The following is a 16,958-nucleotide window of genomic DNA, read 5'->3' on the forward strand; positions in this document are numbered from 1 at the left end:
TGTCGAGATGCTTTTTGCATGAAAAGAATCTACCAAAGAAGTTTTAAACTGAAGCAACAAACACTGTTGTTTTCTTGCTGAATAGACTACCTACACGGGCAGTGGAAGGAAAGACTACATTCAAGGCACGGAATGCTATCAAAACTATTTTGAAAAAACTCAAAATATTTGGATGTCTATGTTTTTCTTATGTTCCACAAGTTAAGAGAGACAGTTTAGATAAAAAGGCAGTTTTGGGAATCTTCATTGGCTATAGCTTATTTTCTAAAGCTTACAGGATCTTTCAACCTCAATCAGGCAAGACTATGGTAAGTAGAGATGTTCAATTCCTTGAAGATGAGTAATGGGCTGGAATGAGGAGTCTCGAGTTAAGAATAATAATTCACAGCTTGATTATGATGAGTTGGTGGATGATCAGCATATTAGGGGAACAAGGTCACTCTCTAATATTTATCAGAGATGCAATGTTGCTATTTTTGAACCTATAGGATATGAGGAAGCAAAAATGGACAAATGTAATCAAGGAGGAGTTGGCCATGATAGAAAAAAACAAAATTTGAAAGCTAGTGGAAAGACCCCAAAAGTGATTTGAGTTGAATGAATTTTTCAAACAAAGTTAAACCCAAAAGGTTTGATAAACAAGCACAAAATCAGATCGGTGGTGAAAGGCTATGCACAAGTTTGTGGACTAGATTTTATGAGACTTTTTCCTCAGTAGAAAGATTTGGATACAAGTTGAATGCTTTTGACTATAGCGGCACAGAAAATTGAAAGATTTTTCAAATGGACGTGAAGTTTGCTTTCTTGAATGGTCTAATATAGGGAAAAATTTATATTGAACTGCAAGAAGGGTTTAGCATGCTAGGACATAAAGATATGGTTTATCTATTAAAGAAATATCTAAACGTACTTAATCAAGCTCCTAGAGCTTGGTACAACCGAATGGATAACCATTTACTAAACTTAGGATTTGAAAAACCTTAAGTGAATCGACTCTTTATGTCAACAAAGTTGAATCTAACATTATTATTGTTTCTATGTATGTCGATGATTTACTTGTGATAGGAAATAATGTTGCGCTGATTGAAGAATTCAAAGAGGAGATGATGAAAGTCTTTAAGATGGCCGATCTTGGCGAGATGACTTATTTTTTGGGAATGGAGATCAAGCAAACTCAAAATAAAGTCTTTGTTTGTCAAAAGAAATATACAAAGGTGATTCTTTAAAGATTTAGAATGGAAAAATGCAAGAGCGTGTGTACTCCAATGAATCAAAAAGAAAAGTTGAAAAGGGGTGATGGAGCCCAACTAATTTATAAGGGAGAATATCAAAGCTTGATTGGATGTTTGATGTATATCACAACAACAAGGCCTGACGTCTTATTTCTTGTGAGTGTTTTATCCAGATTTTTAAATAGTGCAAGTTGTACATGATGGCTGCAAAAAGAGTGGTTAGGTATCTTAAAGGAACTCTAACCTATGGCATCAAATTGAGCAATAGTCAGAATTTCAAATTTTTTGGATATTCTGATAGTGATTAAGGCGGGTCAACTGGTGATATGAAAAGTACTCTGGTTATTGCTTCACTTTTGGATCAGAGTGTTTTTCATGGTGCTCAAAGAAACAGAAAATAGTAGCACAATCAACAACTGAAGTAGAATTCATCATAGCAACATCTATTGTTAATTAAGCACTATGGCTTAGGAAAATTTTGATCGATTTGCAGCTGGAGAAAGAAGAAAGCATTGAGATCCTTGTGGATAATCAAGTTGTCATAGACATATCCAAAGATCTCGTGTTTTACAAAAGGACCAAGCACTTCAACATCAAGTTTTATTTCTTGAGGGATGAAGAAAAATGGTGAAGTAGTTTTACTCTATTGCAAATCAGAGATCCAGTGGCGATATTTTTACCAAGTCATTTCAAGTTATCATATTCTAATTTCTTAGAAAAAAGTTGAGAGTTTGCAGCTCCTGATCCAGAAAGAGATGTTGTTATGTGTCTCAGGATCTGTTTGGAGTGGGTCAGAGACTTCAGTTGATTGTTAGGAGATTAGTTTTTCCTTGTAGCCATTATCCTAATAACTAGTTACAGTTGTTCCTATTTTCTAGGCATGTTAGTAGTCTTTTAGCTGTCCATTTTCTATTTCAGTTGTACTGCTCCTCTATTTATTGAATTAGCTTGAAGTTCAATAAAATGTTTTCTTTCGATTCAATTCACCTAGCTATTTCAGTTTTAATAACAATTTCATATTTTTTCGCAATACTCTGAACCGATAATCATAATTTGTTTGACTTCGACTTACCTATACTCACATAATAGATATTTATGACTTCAATTTTTTAATAAATGCCTTAATTATATCATATTAACACCTTACACATATCGAATATTCAAAATAAAGTACAAGTAGTTCACTTCATTAATTAATTACACAAAAAAGACATTTCAATCAAGATAAAATAGTCAAAATTTCAACGCCTACATAATTAGTTTTATACTAATACTATTTTGCATATATATATTTGCTAGTATTATAAATAACAGACAAGAACAAAAGACAAAGAAATGAAGAAAAATAATAAAGTTTATTATTATACAAATAATATACAAAAATTATATATAATTATATACTTCGATATAGTATTTGATCCTATTAATGTACCAAATTGAAACATTATATTGAATACCATATCAAATATTATAATATCAAAATTGTAATATTAAAATTGTTAATTTTAATATGATATTAGGTCTATATCATAATTATGTTAGCAATTGTCCTCTGGCTACCTTTTCTCAAACATAATGGTAGTCCATTTCTGGTCCTAGCATGCTACTGAATGAATCTCCCGTCATATATAGAGCACTCAAATTGTCACAAAATAAGGTAGGCACTATCTTAAGATAAACTCCAATGTCATGCAGAGTATAAATGATCCTGGTCATTTCGGTTATAGTGGCTGTCAAAGCTCTACATTCAGCTTCAATATTGGACCTAGCTACTGTAGTTTGCTTCTTAAATACCCCAGAGATATAGTTTGCACCAAGGTATATGCTATAGCATGTAATAGACCTCCTTGTAGTAGGACAACCCCTCATCCCCCAGTCTGCATCAGAATAGCCATACAATCGATAAGGGGACTGTGAGATGATCCTGAGTCCATGATGCGAGGTTCCTTTAATGTACCTGGGTATTCTCTTGACTCCTTGAAGATTCTCATTGTTAGGACTCTGCATAAATTGACTAGCTAGATTGACTGCATGATTTATATCTAGTCTAGTGAGTGTTAAGTACTGCAGGCTTCCCACAATGCTTCTATAATGGGAGACATCAATAGGACTTCCAGTAGCCTCATGTAGTCCATGTTTTTGAACTAGAGGAGTGTGCTTTTTCTTGGCGTGTGTCATGTCTATCTTGCTAAGGAGTTCGGCGACATACTTACCTTGACTTAGTGAATTCCACCTGAGAAGTACTTTACCTCAATTCATAAGAAGAAATAAAGATGTCCAAGATCCTTCATTGAAAATTCCTTTCCAAGCTTCGTAATAATCTCTGAGACATGTTTTGGATTACTTCCTGTCATTATAATATCATCGATATACAAAAGAAGAAGAATTGTTCCTCTCAGAGAGTGAAGTATGAAAAAAGAAGGATCTGATGTGCTACATAAGAACCCAAGATGAAGCAAATGCAAACTAAATCTATCAAACTAGGATCTTGGTGCCTATTTAAGGCCATATAGAGCCTTCTTTAGCTAACATACATTATCTGATACCTGTGATCAGTAAAATTGGGAGGTTGACTTATGTGTACTTCTTCCACTAGATGCCCATATAGAAAAGCAATTTTTACATTCAAATATTTAATTTTCCATTTTTAACTCACAACCACTACAAGTACTACCTTTATAGTTATAGCCTTAACCAAAGGAATAAAAGTCTCCTCAAAATCAACCCCTTCAAGTTAAGAGAAACCTCTAGCAACAAGTCTTGCTTTGTACCTATCAATGGTTCCATCTGACTTCAACATAGTTTTAAACACCAATTTTGCACAAGCTATGATCATTCTTGCAATTTAAGGAACCAAAGTCCAAGTTTGGTGTAACACTCCAAAAGTTCCTAAGCCCAGATGAGACCTTAAAAAGTCCAAAAGAGCTGAAAATGATAAAATCTTTGATTTACAAACCCTTTTATGGACCGTTAAAGGAACCACAAATCGTGATGGGATCTGTAGACCAGAGTTCAGATCAATGAAAATTTGTCTAATGTTTCACAGACTCTACTGTGGACCGTGGAAGCTTTCACGGATCGTAGATTGATCCATAGAACAAGACTATAGAAACCCAAAATTCTATATCTTTTACAAGCAGTTGTATGAGCCGTATATAGTTCTACGAACCATAGAAGTGTCCACAAAGTTGAACCTCAAAACCCCAGAAAACTTCTCTCCATTTACGAACACTTCCACGGATCATGAATATTCTACGTCCGTAGAAGGCCTCCATAGATAACCTCCGATAGTTTTAGTTATGGGGAATTGTTGTCTTTTCTCATTCTTTTAATCCTTATACTACATCGTTTTGGGGCATTCTAAGTGGGATTAAGTGATTCCGATCAACCTTAACCCCTTATTCTCTCATAACTCTCCCAAATCAAATTTTGTCTCTCTCAAGTTTCCTCTCAAGCAAGGATTAGGTTCCAAGCTTCAAGCCTCTAATCAATAAAATCAAGCTAGGGTTCTTCAGTTCAGGTCTGTGGGATTTCGTCAATGAGTATCCCTTCACTCATTGATTCTCAAAGAAACCCCAATTTCTCAAGTTCTATGATTCTCCAAACCTAGGGTTCTTAAGATTTTCATGGCTGTTTATTGAAATTCAGTTCATCTTCAAGTATTGATCTTCAATTGTATGATTTCAAGTATAATTAATGTTTCCAATGATATTTTCATGAACCCTCAAGTTTACAAGTATTTTCATGGCTATAATTCTTCAAAAGCATGTTTTTAGATTATCATGACTTAGGTGCTTTTAGATGAAGTATCTCGCAGTATATGATTAGTTATCATGTTTATGAGCTACTCAGTATTTTATCAGATTATCAGTATGATTTAGTAGTATTAGATTATTATTCTCTTCAGTTGATTGCATGTTTCCATGGGAGTAATACTTAGCATCGTGTGGATTTAGGGATGAAGGATCCTGGTCAGCGTCTGTGGACCTTTAGTAGAAATTCCTAAGTCCCAAATCTATGTAGCATCTTAGAATTTGTCATTGATAGACATTAGTTTAGTGGATCCACTTTAGCTCAAATCCAGTTCCTTTACCTTGGATAGTATAAGACACCCTTTTTTTGGTGTGTGGGTAGTACAGTAAAATCCATGTAGTAGCTCACATAGTTTACGTCGATTTTAGTATCTCTCGTAGTTGGACTTTTCAGTTATTGCATGAACAAGTATTTTAGTTATTTCAGTTCATTTTGTTCAGTTTTCATGTTATTTACTTGATCACTGCATTAGAAGTTTTACAAGTTTATGATGTTCAGATATCATATTTTGTTTATGCATATTCCTCATACTTACGACATTCAAAGTATTGACTGCATACTTTCTGCCTATATTGCTAATAATATGGTTTGGATATTCAGCATTCGAGCCATGGTTAGTACGAGTTCTAATCGGCAAGTTAGACTTGTGGTGATTTCTCATTATTCGGGGACAATCTCTATCTTTTGATTTTAGTATTTCTATTTCAGTTCAAACAGTTGGAGTGAGCTAGGGGCTTGTCCTAGAAACTCACTATTAGTAGAGGCTTTTCAAACAGTTGGAGTAGATTTCAGCTTATGTGTATCAGATATCATATATTTGATGATTAGCCTCTTTTGACTATTGATGTTTTCTTTCGCATTTCAATTATCTCTTGTTGTTGATTTTGTGAATCATAGTTTTATGCCATGCCATGAGGTTATCTTGGTGTCGCTCGTGGCTCTAAGCATCATGTCACGACTAGGGGTAGTCTCGGATTGTGACAAACTTAGTATCAGAGCATCAGGTTCAAGCATTTTTGGGTGTCTAAAAGCCACATTAATTAGAGTCTTATTCATGGGTGTGAAGCGCGCCACATCTATGAATAGAAGGCTATGAAACATTCTAGGAAATATTTCACTCCTTTCATACTCTCAGTCGTTCAATAGAGTACAACTCTACGTAATTTCCTTCTAACCCTTGCTCTACACGTTTACAACATCATGCCTCCAAAAAGAGCTTATGTCTGAAGGAATAGAGATGAAGAGCAATAAGCACCACCACGTCCGGCTGACCCTTCGACTGAACATGTCTCTCATGCTAAGTTTAGGGATGTTTTTTTAGGTATTAGCCCAAGTTATGGCTGCTCAGGCCAATTGAAAGGTTCTTGCCCCAATGAACCCTATTGCTAATACGTCCCTACTAGAGTTTGAGACTTCACTCAGATGAACCTTTGGTTGAACAGGTCTCTTATATTGAGTTTAGGGCTACTTTTCAAGAATTAGCCCAAGTTCTAGCTGCTTTTCAAGCGTTAGCCCAAGTTATAGCTGCTCAGGACAATCAATAGGTTGTGGCGCTAATGAACCCTAACGCTAATACGACTGCTACTAGAGTTCAAGACTTCACTCGGATAAATTTTTCGAAGTTCCATAGTTCAAAGGTGGATGAAGATCTACAAGAGTTCATTGAGGGTGTCAAGAAGATGTTGAGATTATGGGTGTCACTCTGGTCGAGAGTGAAGACTTAGGTGCCTATCAGTTGAAAGGAGTAGCTCAAATATGATACAAGCAATGAAAGGATGATAAGGTTGTGGATGCAGGCCCACTTGATTTGGACAAGTTTGAGGCTGCTTTTCTCGTCAGGTTCTTTCCCCTTGAGTTGAGGGAAGCTAAGGTTCAAGAGTTTATTAACTTGAAGCAAGGAAATATGATTGTGAAGGATTACTCCTTTAGATTACTCAAATCTCAAAGTATGCTTCGATTATGGTGGCCGACTCTAAGGCCCATATGAGTAAGTTTGTTTCCGGTGTTTCTGAGACAATGGTGAAGGAATGTAGGACTGCCATGTTGATTAAAAAAATGGATATCTCTTATTTAATTACTCATGCTCAACGGATTGAGGAGGAAAAACTAAAGGAGAGTGTTAGGGACAACAAGAAGGCTTGGAAATATAGTGTGGACTACTCTCATCAGAAATTAGGAGGTAGTAGTCGTTCTCAGTCTCTACTCCTGTTGGTAAATTAGTCTTAGCTAAATGGGTATGCAGAAATTGCCCGATCTCAGTTTTTTCGAAAATCACCTCAGTTGCTCTAGTAGAGTTATACATGTTTGATTTTGATATCATTCTTGGCATGGACTGGCTACACACTTTTTATGCCTTAGTCAACTATAGAACCAAAGCCGTAAAATTTCAGTTTTCTAATGAGACAGTCATTGAATGGAATGGTAGTACTTCAGCGCTTATAGGTCGATTTATTTTATACCTTAAGGCCTAAAAGATAACTTCCAAGGATTGTATCTATCATTTAGTTCAGTTTAATGATTCATGTTCCAAAACCCTAACTCTTCAGTCAATTCTAGTCGTCAATGAATTCTCAAAAGCATTTTCTAAAGATCTTCTCGAAATCCCCCCAAAGGGAAATCGACTTCGGAATAGACCTTTTTCCAAATACCCAGCCTTTCTCCCTCCCTCTTTATAGAATAGCTCCAGCTGAGCTTAAAGAGTTGAAGGAGCAATTGAAGGACCTTCTAGACAAAGGTTTTATCAGGCCTAGCTTTTCTCCATGGGGAGCTCTTGTTCTCTTCATTTGTAAGAAAGATGGTTGTCTTAGAATATGCATCGATTACCGCCAGTTGAACAAGGTCACAATAAAAAATAAGTATCTCATTCCCAAGATTGATGACTGATTCGATCAACTTTAGGGTGCTAGCTTCTTCTCTAACATAAACCTCAGATTAGACTATCATCATCTCAAAGTCAGAGAGTGTGACATTACAAGACAACATTAAGGACTCGATATGGTCACTATGAATTTATGGTTATGTATTTTGGATTAATAAATGCTCTTGCAGCTTTTATGGATTTTAGGAATAGGGTGTTCAAATATTATTTAGATATGTTCTTCATCATCTTCATAGATAACATCTTAATTTATTCTCAGAGTAAGGGTGAGCATGCAGGCCATTTGACAATTGTCTTGCGAATTCTTAAGGAGTCAGTTGTTTGTTAAATTTAGCAAGTATGATTTTCGTTGAGGTCAGTAGCCTTCCTTGGCAATATAGTTTCTGGAGAGGTCATTCAGGTTTTGATCCTCAAAAGACTGAAGCATTTAAGAATTGGCCTAGACCTCTTTCTCCCTCAAATATCAGGAGTTTCTTGTGTTTAATTGGTTACTACAAATGATTTGTGGAAGATTTTCCTCTCTTGGTTCTCCTTTGTCCAGATTGTCTCAGAAAGAAATCAAATTTCAGTAGTCCAAAGCTTGTGAAAAGAGTTCTCGGGAGTTAAAGACATGACTTACAACAGCTCCAGTTCTGACTCAACCAGAAGGTTCAGATGGTTTTATGGTTTATTTTGATGCTTTCAGAATTGGTCTTGGTTGTGTATTAATGCAACATGGCAAGGTCATAGCATATGCTTCTAGACAACTCAAAGTTTATGAGAAGAATTACACGACTCACGATCTTGAGTTAGCATCAGTAGTATTTTCCTTGAAGATTTGGAGACACTATCTTTATAGTAGTTATGTGGATGTTTTCACCTATCATAACAACCTGCAATATGTGTTTAATCAGAATGACTTGAATCTTCGCCAAAGGAGGTGGCTTGAGTTGTTGAAAGATTATGACATGAGTGTTCTATACCATCTGGGTAAAGACAATGTAGTAGGAGATGCTCTTAGTAGGTTGTCCATAAATAAGGTTGCTCACATTGAGGATAAGAAAAAGGAGTTAGTTCGAGATGTTCATGTGCTTTCTCTTTTAGGATTTTGTTTGGTGGATTCAGAAGATAGTGGGATTATTGATCATAATCATCTCCTGTGATAGATGTTAAGGCAAAGTAGAATGATGATACAAACTTGGTTGAGCTGAAGCACGTTGTTCTCAAAAAGGCTATTGAGGCTTTTTCCTAAGGGGGAGATGGTGTACTTCATTACTGTGATTGGTTATGTATTCCAGATGTTGATGCTTTGAGGCAACAAATTTTAACAGAAACTCACCGTTCTTGGTATTCTATTCACCCAGGAGCCACCAATATGTACCGTGACTTGCGAGAGGTCTGTTGGTGGAGTGGTGTGAAGAAAGATATTGCAGAATTTGTGGCTAAGTGTCCAAATTACATACAAGTTAAGGTTGGGCATTAGAAACTAGGAGGTATGACTTAGGATATCAGTATTCCTACTTGGAAGTGGAAAGATTTTAATATAGACTTCATCACAGGTTTGCCTCGTACACGTCGATAATAGTATTCTATATGGGTGGTTGTAGTTCGAATGAATAAGGCAATACATTTCCTCCAAGTTAAGACTTCTTATTCAGCCGAGATTATACGAGACTTTACATTCCGGATTTGGTTAGATTGCACGGAGTTCCTTTGTCTATTATCTCCAACAGAGGTACCCAGTTCACTTCTCAATTTTGGAGATTATTTCAGAAAGGTCTTGGTACTCAGGTTAAGCTTAGTATAACTTTTTATCCACAGACAGATGGTTAGGCCGAACGAACTTTTCAACCCTTAAAAGATATGTTGAGAGCTTGTGTAATAGACTTCAAAGGTAATTGGGATGATCATTTGCCTTGATTGAGTTTACTTATAATAACAATTACCACATAAGTATTCAGATGGCTAAATTTGAAATGCTCTATGGTAGGAGGTGTAGGTCTCCTATAGGGTAGTTTGAGGTTGGTGAAGTGGCTTTGATAGGGCCCGAGTCAGTTCATGAGGCTATGGAGAAAGTTTGACTTATTAGATAGAGGTTGAAAATGAACCAGAGTAGACAGAAATCTTATGCGAATGTGAGGAGAAGAGAGCTTGAATTTGATGTTGATTATTGGGTTTATCTGAAAATCTCACCTATTAAGGTGATGATGAGGTTTGGTAAGAAAGGAAAGCTCAGTCCCTATTATGTTGGTCCTTACCAGATTTTGAGGTGTTTTGGCAAAGTGTCTTATTAGTTAGACTTTCCTTCAGATCTAGCATCAGTTACATCCAGTGTTTCATGTGTTCTTGTCGAAGAAGTGCATTGGTGATCCGACTTCAGCGTTGTCTTTAGAGAGAGTTGGCATAAAGGAATGTCTCTCTTATGAAGAGGTCCCAGTTGAGATTTCTGAACGTCCGGTTCGTAAGTTGAGGAATAAGGAAGTCGCTTAAGTGAAAGTCCTTTGGAGGAGTCAGTCAGTTGAGGGAGCTCCTAGGAAGCCGAAGAAGATATGATGGCCAAGTACCCCCATCTCTTTCCTTCCAGTTCAGTTCCAGTGTGAGGTAATAGTTCCTCCATAGCACTCTTTTAGAATCATGTCTCTCAGTTTTCTCATCTCTCAGTATGCATGCATGTTCACGAAATCAGTTCAGTCTTCATGTTCAAGTTCGGAGTTAGTCACTTCATCAATTTCAATGTTTAGCTTTCAGTTCTGCGATTGTAGATCTTTCTCTATTCTTTTTAGCCTTGTTAGATTCCATTCGAGGAAGAGTGTTCTAAAGGAAGATATATTACAACACCCCAAAAGTTCCTAAGCCTAGATCATACCTTGAAAATCCAGAAAGAACTGAAACCTATAAAATCTCTTATTCACAGACACTTTTACGGATCGTGGAAGGAACCACAGACCGTAATGGAATCCGAAGACCAGAGTTCAGGATAAGAAAAATCTATCTAACATTTCACAGGCACTGTTACAAACCGTGTAAGATTTCATGGGCAATAGATTGATCCGTAGAACAAGACTTTAGAAACCCAGAATTCTATGTCTTTTACGAGTACTTGTATGACCATATAGAGTTCTATGGACCGTAGAAGGGTCCATAGAGGTAACCCTAAGAACCCAAAAAAAATTCTCCGTTTACGAACACTTCCAAGGCCTCCGTAGATGACCTGTAGAAGTTTTATCCCGGGGCATTGTGGTATTTTTCCATTCTTTTAATTCCTATACTGCATCATTTCTGGCCATTATAAGTGAATATAAGTGATTCCTATCAGCCTTAACCCCTCATTCTCTCATAACTCTCTCAAATCAAGATTCTTCTCTCTCAAATTTCCTCTCAAACAAGGATTGGGTTCCAAGATTCAAGTCTCCAATCAAGGAAATCAAGCTAGGGTTCTCCATCTCAGGTATGTGGATTTCATCAATGGGTATACCTTCACCCATTGAGTCCTAAAGAACCCCAATTTCTCAAGCTCTATGATTGTCTAAACCTAGGGTTTTTAAGATTTTCATGGGTTTTTATTGAAATTTAGATCATCTTCAATTGCATGATTTCAAGTATAATTACATGTTTCCAATGATATTTTCATTAACCCTAAAGTATTCAAGTATTTTCATGGCTATGATTCTCCAAAAGCATGTTTTCAGATAACCAGATTATCATGAGTTCTTCTAATAAAGCATCTCTCAATATATGATCAGTAATTATGATTTATGAGCTACTCAGTATTTTATCAGATTATTAGTATGATTCCGTAGTATCAGATTATTACTAGCTTTAGTTGATTGGATGTTTTCTATGGGAGTAATACTTAGCACCGAGCGGATTTAGGGATGAAAAGATTCCGGTCAGCATTCGTGGACCTTTAATAGCAATCCCTAAATCCCAGAACTATGTAACACCATAAGTTTTGTGTCACATAGACATTAGCTTAGTGGATCCACATTAGCTCATATTCAGGTCCTTTTCCTTGGCAAGTATTGGACACCCTCTTTTTCGGTGTAGGGCAGTACACTGAACTCCATGTAGTAGCGCATTTGATTTATGTCGGTTTTAGTATCTCACACAGTCAGACTTTTAAGTTATTGTGATAAAAAATTTCAGTTATTTCAGTTTAATTTGTTCAGTTTTCATATTATTTTACTTGATCATTGTAGCAGCATGTTGTACAGATTTATCATGTTCAAATATCATGTTTTATTTATGCATATTCCTCATACTTAGTACATTCAAAGTATTGACCGCATACTTTCTGCCTATATTGTTGATAATATAGGTTCGGATGTTCAACATTCAAGTCGTGGTTAATATGAGTTCTGATCAGCGAGTTAGCCTTGTAGCGAGTCCTCATTATTCGGGGATAACCTCAATCTTCTGATTTCAGTATTTCTATTTCATTTCAGACAGTTGGAGTTAGCTAGGATCTTGTCCTAGGAGCTCACTATTAGTAGAGGCTTTTCAGATAGTCAAACTAGATTTCAGCTTATGTGTATTAGATTTTGTCTATTTGATGATTGGACTCTTTTAGACTATTCATGTTGTCTTCCGCATTTTTAATTATCTCTTTTTTTTTATTTTGTAAATTTTAGTATCATTCCATGCCATGAGGTTACCTTGGGGTCACTTGTGGCTTTAAGCACCGTGTCGCGACTAGGGGGTAGTCTCAGGTCGTGACATTTGATTGCAGTGTATTGCATCAATCTCCTATTGCATAGATGCAAGCCAAAGTGGAGACTTTAGTGCCTCCTTGACAATTTTTGGTTCTATGTATGTCTCATTTCTGCTTGAAACAAGAGCACTGTGAGCAAATCTTGCTTTGTGTCTTGTAACCATATGGTGTCTTTTTAACTCAAAAGTTGTCTGATCTATAACACTCTGACTAGGTTCTCCTTCAGTACTTGTCACTGGTACTGCCTGATCTGTAACACTGTGACTTGGTTCACCTTCCGTGTTTGTTGCTGCTTCTACGTGCTGACTTTTAGTGTTAAACCTCTATGAGAGATCAACCTTCAAGTAGATCCCTTCCGTGGTTGCTAAATCTAGAGAACCATGCACAACCTCTTCATTTGCTTCATCATTTGTCCTCACATAATATAAATGGATAGGCACACGTATTGTTGCATTACCCGTTAATTACAGTTGTTAACATGAGGACTGCTGGACAGTACTCCCCCTGAAGTGGAGCTGGTAATGTTTGGTGCCTGCATCTTCGAGAAAATTCAACAAAAGTAGCTAAGTGAGTAGATTCATCAGATTTTTTGTGAGATTGATCTGAGTGTACATAAGTGTGATTTCATCAAACACCACATGTCTAGACACATGTACTCTTCTTGTTGGAGAATGGTAGCATCTAAAGCCCTAGTGCAGATTACTATATCCTATGAACACACATGGATAAGTTTTTGGGCTGAACTTTGTGCTACCTTTCAAGTAAGGGAAACACCTGCATCCAAATACTTTGAGACTGTTGTAATCAGGTTATGCACTATACAACTTAACAAAAGGAGCTTTCATTTTCAGTATGGAGGAGGGGAGCCTGTTTATGAGAAACACAGCAGTCAAGAAGGCTTCTACCCATAGGAATAAGGGTAATTTGGCATGAAACAACAAAGTCAAACTAGTTTCAATTATATGTTTGTGCTTTCTTTCAGCAATCCCATTTTGTTGTGTTAGGACATGAAATATGCCTGATAATGCTACAATTCTCCAGATGCTTGGTGCAGTTTGTGCTAATGAACTCACCACCTCCATCACACTGAAATATTTTAATAGTTTTTGAGAACTGTTTTCCACCATTTTCTGAAATTTTAAAAATACTTCAAGGAATTTTGATTTTTTTTCAGTGGATAAATTCATGTAAACCTTGTGTTATCATTTACAAACACTACATAATACCTCATTCATTGAGAAGATTCAACAGGAACAGGCCCCCAAAGATCACAATGTATTTTCAACAAAGACAACTAAAACACACAGTAGGAACTTTATTCCAACTACTAACATCAATGCAACTATTTTTACTCAAATTTTTTAAGACTTTAAACTAGGATATCTTAATCTAACATGCCATATGTTGTCTGTTCCGGTCCTTTGATGCAGTTAAGATATATAGGTTGTTATCCTCCAGGGCATAGAGTCCATCTTTACTAGATCCCTTAGCCAGTAGAGTCCTTGTCTTCTTTTCCTTTGCAACAAAGTTAGATTCATCAAATTCAAGAGTGCATGAGTTATCCTTTGCAATCTTATGAACTGAAAGCAGATTCTTAGTGATCTTGGGAACAATAAGCACTTCCGTTAATTTCAATCCTGATTTAGTTGTATTCCCAATATGAGTTATATATAACTTTGAACCATTTCCAACAATGATCTTATTGGATCCATTATAGTTTTTGAGATCAGTAAGATTACCTGAGTTGTTTGTCTTGTGACTGCTGGCTCATGAGTGTGCCACATACATATTGTCATCTTCTGTTGAGGTGTTCAGCAAATTCACAGTAGCTAGTGCTTGTGGTAATTCATCTGCAGCCTGATATGAATAATCTCACCTATAGAAACATTTTAAAGCAGTGTGGCTGTGCTTACCACAAATCTGACATGCCTCATAGGTGTATTTCTCTTTGCTCTGATTTTCGCTTTGAGCAGGTCTGAAACCCCTTCCCTTGGAGTTAAAGTTATTGTTATCTCGACCTCTGTAGGAATAATTTCCTCTTCCCCTGCCTCTTTGAGAAGAGAATGTTATATTAAAATTTTGTTGTTATTGTGGCACTTCTTCTTCATCCTCTCCCATGTCATATCCCCTGAAAGCATTTGACAACATGATTTAGAGTAGGATAGGGTGCCTTACCTAGCATGAAAGTCCTAAATGTCTTGTATTTGGAATCAAGCCTTTTTTAAAGTTGGTAACTTTGCTATCCTCATCAACAGGCTTGTGTATAGCTGCAATTCCATCACAGATACTTTTGAAATCTTTGATGTATTTATCAATTTTCTTGCTTCCCAACTTAACATTTTGCAATTGTCATTTAAGTTGGAACTCTTTGTCCTTTGTGGATTGAAGGTAGGCTTCCCCCAAACACTCCCACTACTCTCCTTAGATAGTGTGTCTGAGATTCAACTTCTGAGTATGTGATCCTTCTCCTCCCAATCATCTTCAACATCCTTCCCAGTGCTAGTTTCAGCAGCCTTTGCAGTAGTTTTAGCAGATGGTGATGCAATTGTTGCCTCCTTGATGAGATAGGTTAGTTTTAAAATCCGAATAAGTTACATCATTTGTATCCTCCAGATTAGATAATTAGGTGGCTTAATTTTGATGGAACATGAGGCAATGAGACGATGAAGCAGAGAGATTATTGATCGAAGGGTCCATTGCTTCTATTTTGGAGGGACAAGAAGTAGTTTCTATTTATCAACACTTACAGCAACGAGAGAAGTTCTATTGTACTGATACCATTTAGAAATCTCACACACTGTTTAGAGAGAAAATTGATTGTATTATTGACATTGATTGAGATTACATATGCTCCGATTTATAGGAGGCTAGTACAACTAATATAACAATGCTTATACTTACACTCCTACAAGAACTAAACTAGTGGAGTTACTGCTCAATTATGTAATTGATTCATGGTTGCTCATACTCCTAATCAAACACTCTTTCTGATCATTCAAATTCTGATGACCGACATCTTCAACAAGATCCTTTCACCATTATACGTGTCCCATCATCTATACGTGTTTTAGTAAATCACTGATGTATGTGTCGTTTTATTTTAGGTATAATGGTGGTTTAGTATATTAATCATATTTAATTAAGTAAATGTATTAATTAAGGGTGTCACGTCACTTCTCTGATGAATGGAGTTCAATAAAAGTAATTTTGTGCTAATCCAAGCAAACATGATTATTATATAACAAAAAAATGAGACTTTTGTGTAATGAATACAAAGTTGAATGACCACCCATGAAATTTACTAACAGAAAAAAATTATAGAGTGAAAAGAACCCTAAATTTACAGAGTAATTTACAAATATGATATGAGAGATAATTGATCTTGAATTTTTATCTCGCTTGTTTCATGAATAAAGTTTAAATTTAACAAATTTTAATTTATGACCGTTAACATTTATTCATTGGAGAAGTAGAGTTTCAAAGTTCAAGACCAACATTATCAAGGTGATCCATTTCACCACCATTCCCCTCGATCTTAACCCAGTATACCTTTTGAGATCCTAAACACTTCTCTCGTTGCTCACCTAATGCAACTAGACGTTCTATCCCACATAGTGTTTGCATCCCCACTACTCTCCAATCCTTAATATCCATCAATTTCTCCCCCATCTCATGAGTATTGGTCATAGTCAAGCTACCAATTTGATCCTTGATTGGTCATCCTCAACCCTCTTCATCCTCCCTTCTTTTGATCTTCAAATGTCAAGAGTTTATGCCGAATGAATAAGGTTCTCATTCGAAATAACTTTGCAATATTTACGAAGACCTTTATCAATCTCCCTAAGGAGCAAATAACCTATTTGAGTCTTGGCCACTGATTATGGAAGGTCATCAAGTGCTCCTCCTTCGAAAATTTAAATTGGGTAACACCAACCCAAAAACTCTTGCAAAATGATCTCTGAATTCCCCCCCCCCCCCCCTCCCCCCCCAACCCATAAATCTTTTACATATAGGAAGACTCGTGCCCGCATGCTGCAAGATCGAGTTAGTGGAATTCCTCCTTTGTTTCTATCTCCAAAATCAAAACCTCCATCTACTAGAGTAGACTCAATATGACCATTGAAATCTCCTCCTACAAAATAACTTGTCAGTGTGTGATATATCTCTCTCACCACCTCGTCCAAATCATTCCAAAAGTTAATGCTCATCTTTCGATTTCTGTATCATCTCATTATTACCATAGATTGTAATTCCTTTTTCAGAATATAATCGAAAATTATTCCAAAAGGACGCGTCATTTTTCAATTCTGTTTTAGATCACGACAAATCTCTCGTTGTTGGTTGA

The 16,958-nt window shown here is 36.4% G+C and overlaps 1 protein-coding gene and 1 long non-coding RNA gene across 3 annotated transcripts; one reads left to right on the top strand and one right to left on the bottom strand.

The window, feature by feature from the left end:
• Window positions 1–2,798: 2,798 nt before the first annotated feature.
• Window positions 2,799–3,410, bottom strand: LOC129869814 (uncharacterized mitochondrial protein AtMg00810-like). The gene has a single exon (XM_055944417.1). It carries the CDS (start codon window positions 3,408–3,410, stop codon window positions 2,799–2,801), a length of 612 nt encoding a protein of 203 aa, XP_055800392.1.
• Window positions 3,411–3,943: 533 nt separating this feature from the next.
• Window positions 3,944–12,476, top strand: LOC129870511 (uncharacterized). Of its 2 annotated transcripts, XR_008762092.1 has the most exons (3): window positions 3,944–4,752; window positions 5,646–11,350; window positions 12,221–12,476. It is a non-coding gene; the product is annotated as an uncharacterized LOC129870511 (long non-coding RNA). The 2 variants fall into 2 exon arrangements; XR_008762091.1 differs by having other exon boundaries at window positions 3,944–11,350.
• Window positions 12,477–16,958: the final 4,482 nt, after the last annotated feature.

This window comes from Solanum dulcamara, chromosome 10, assembly GCF_947179165.1.
Source record: "Solanum dulcamara chromosome 10, daSolDulc1.2, whole genome shotgun sequence".
Classification (NCBI taxonomy): domain Eukaryota; kingdom Viridiplantae; phylum Streptophyta; class Magnoliopsida; order Solanales; family Solanaceae; genus Solanum; species Solanum dulcamara.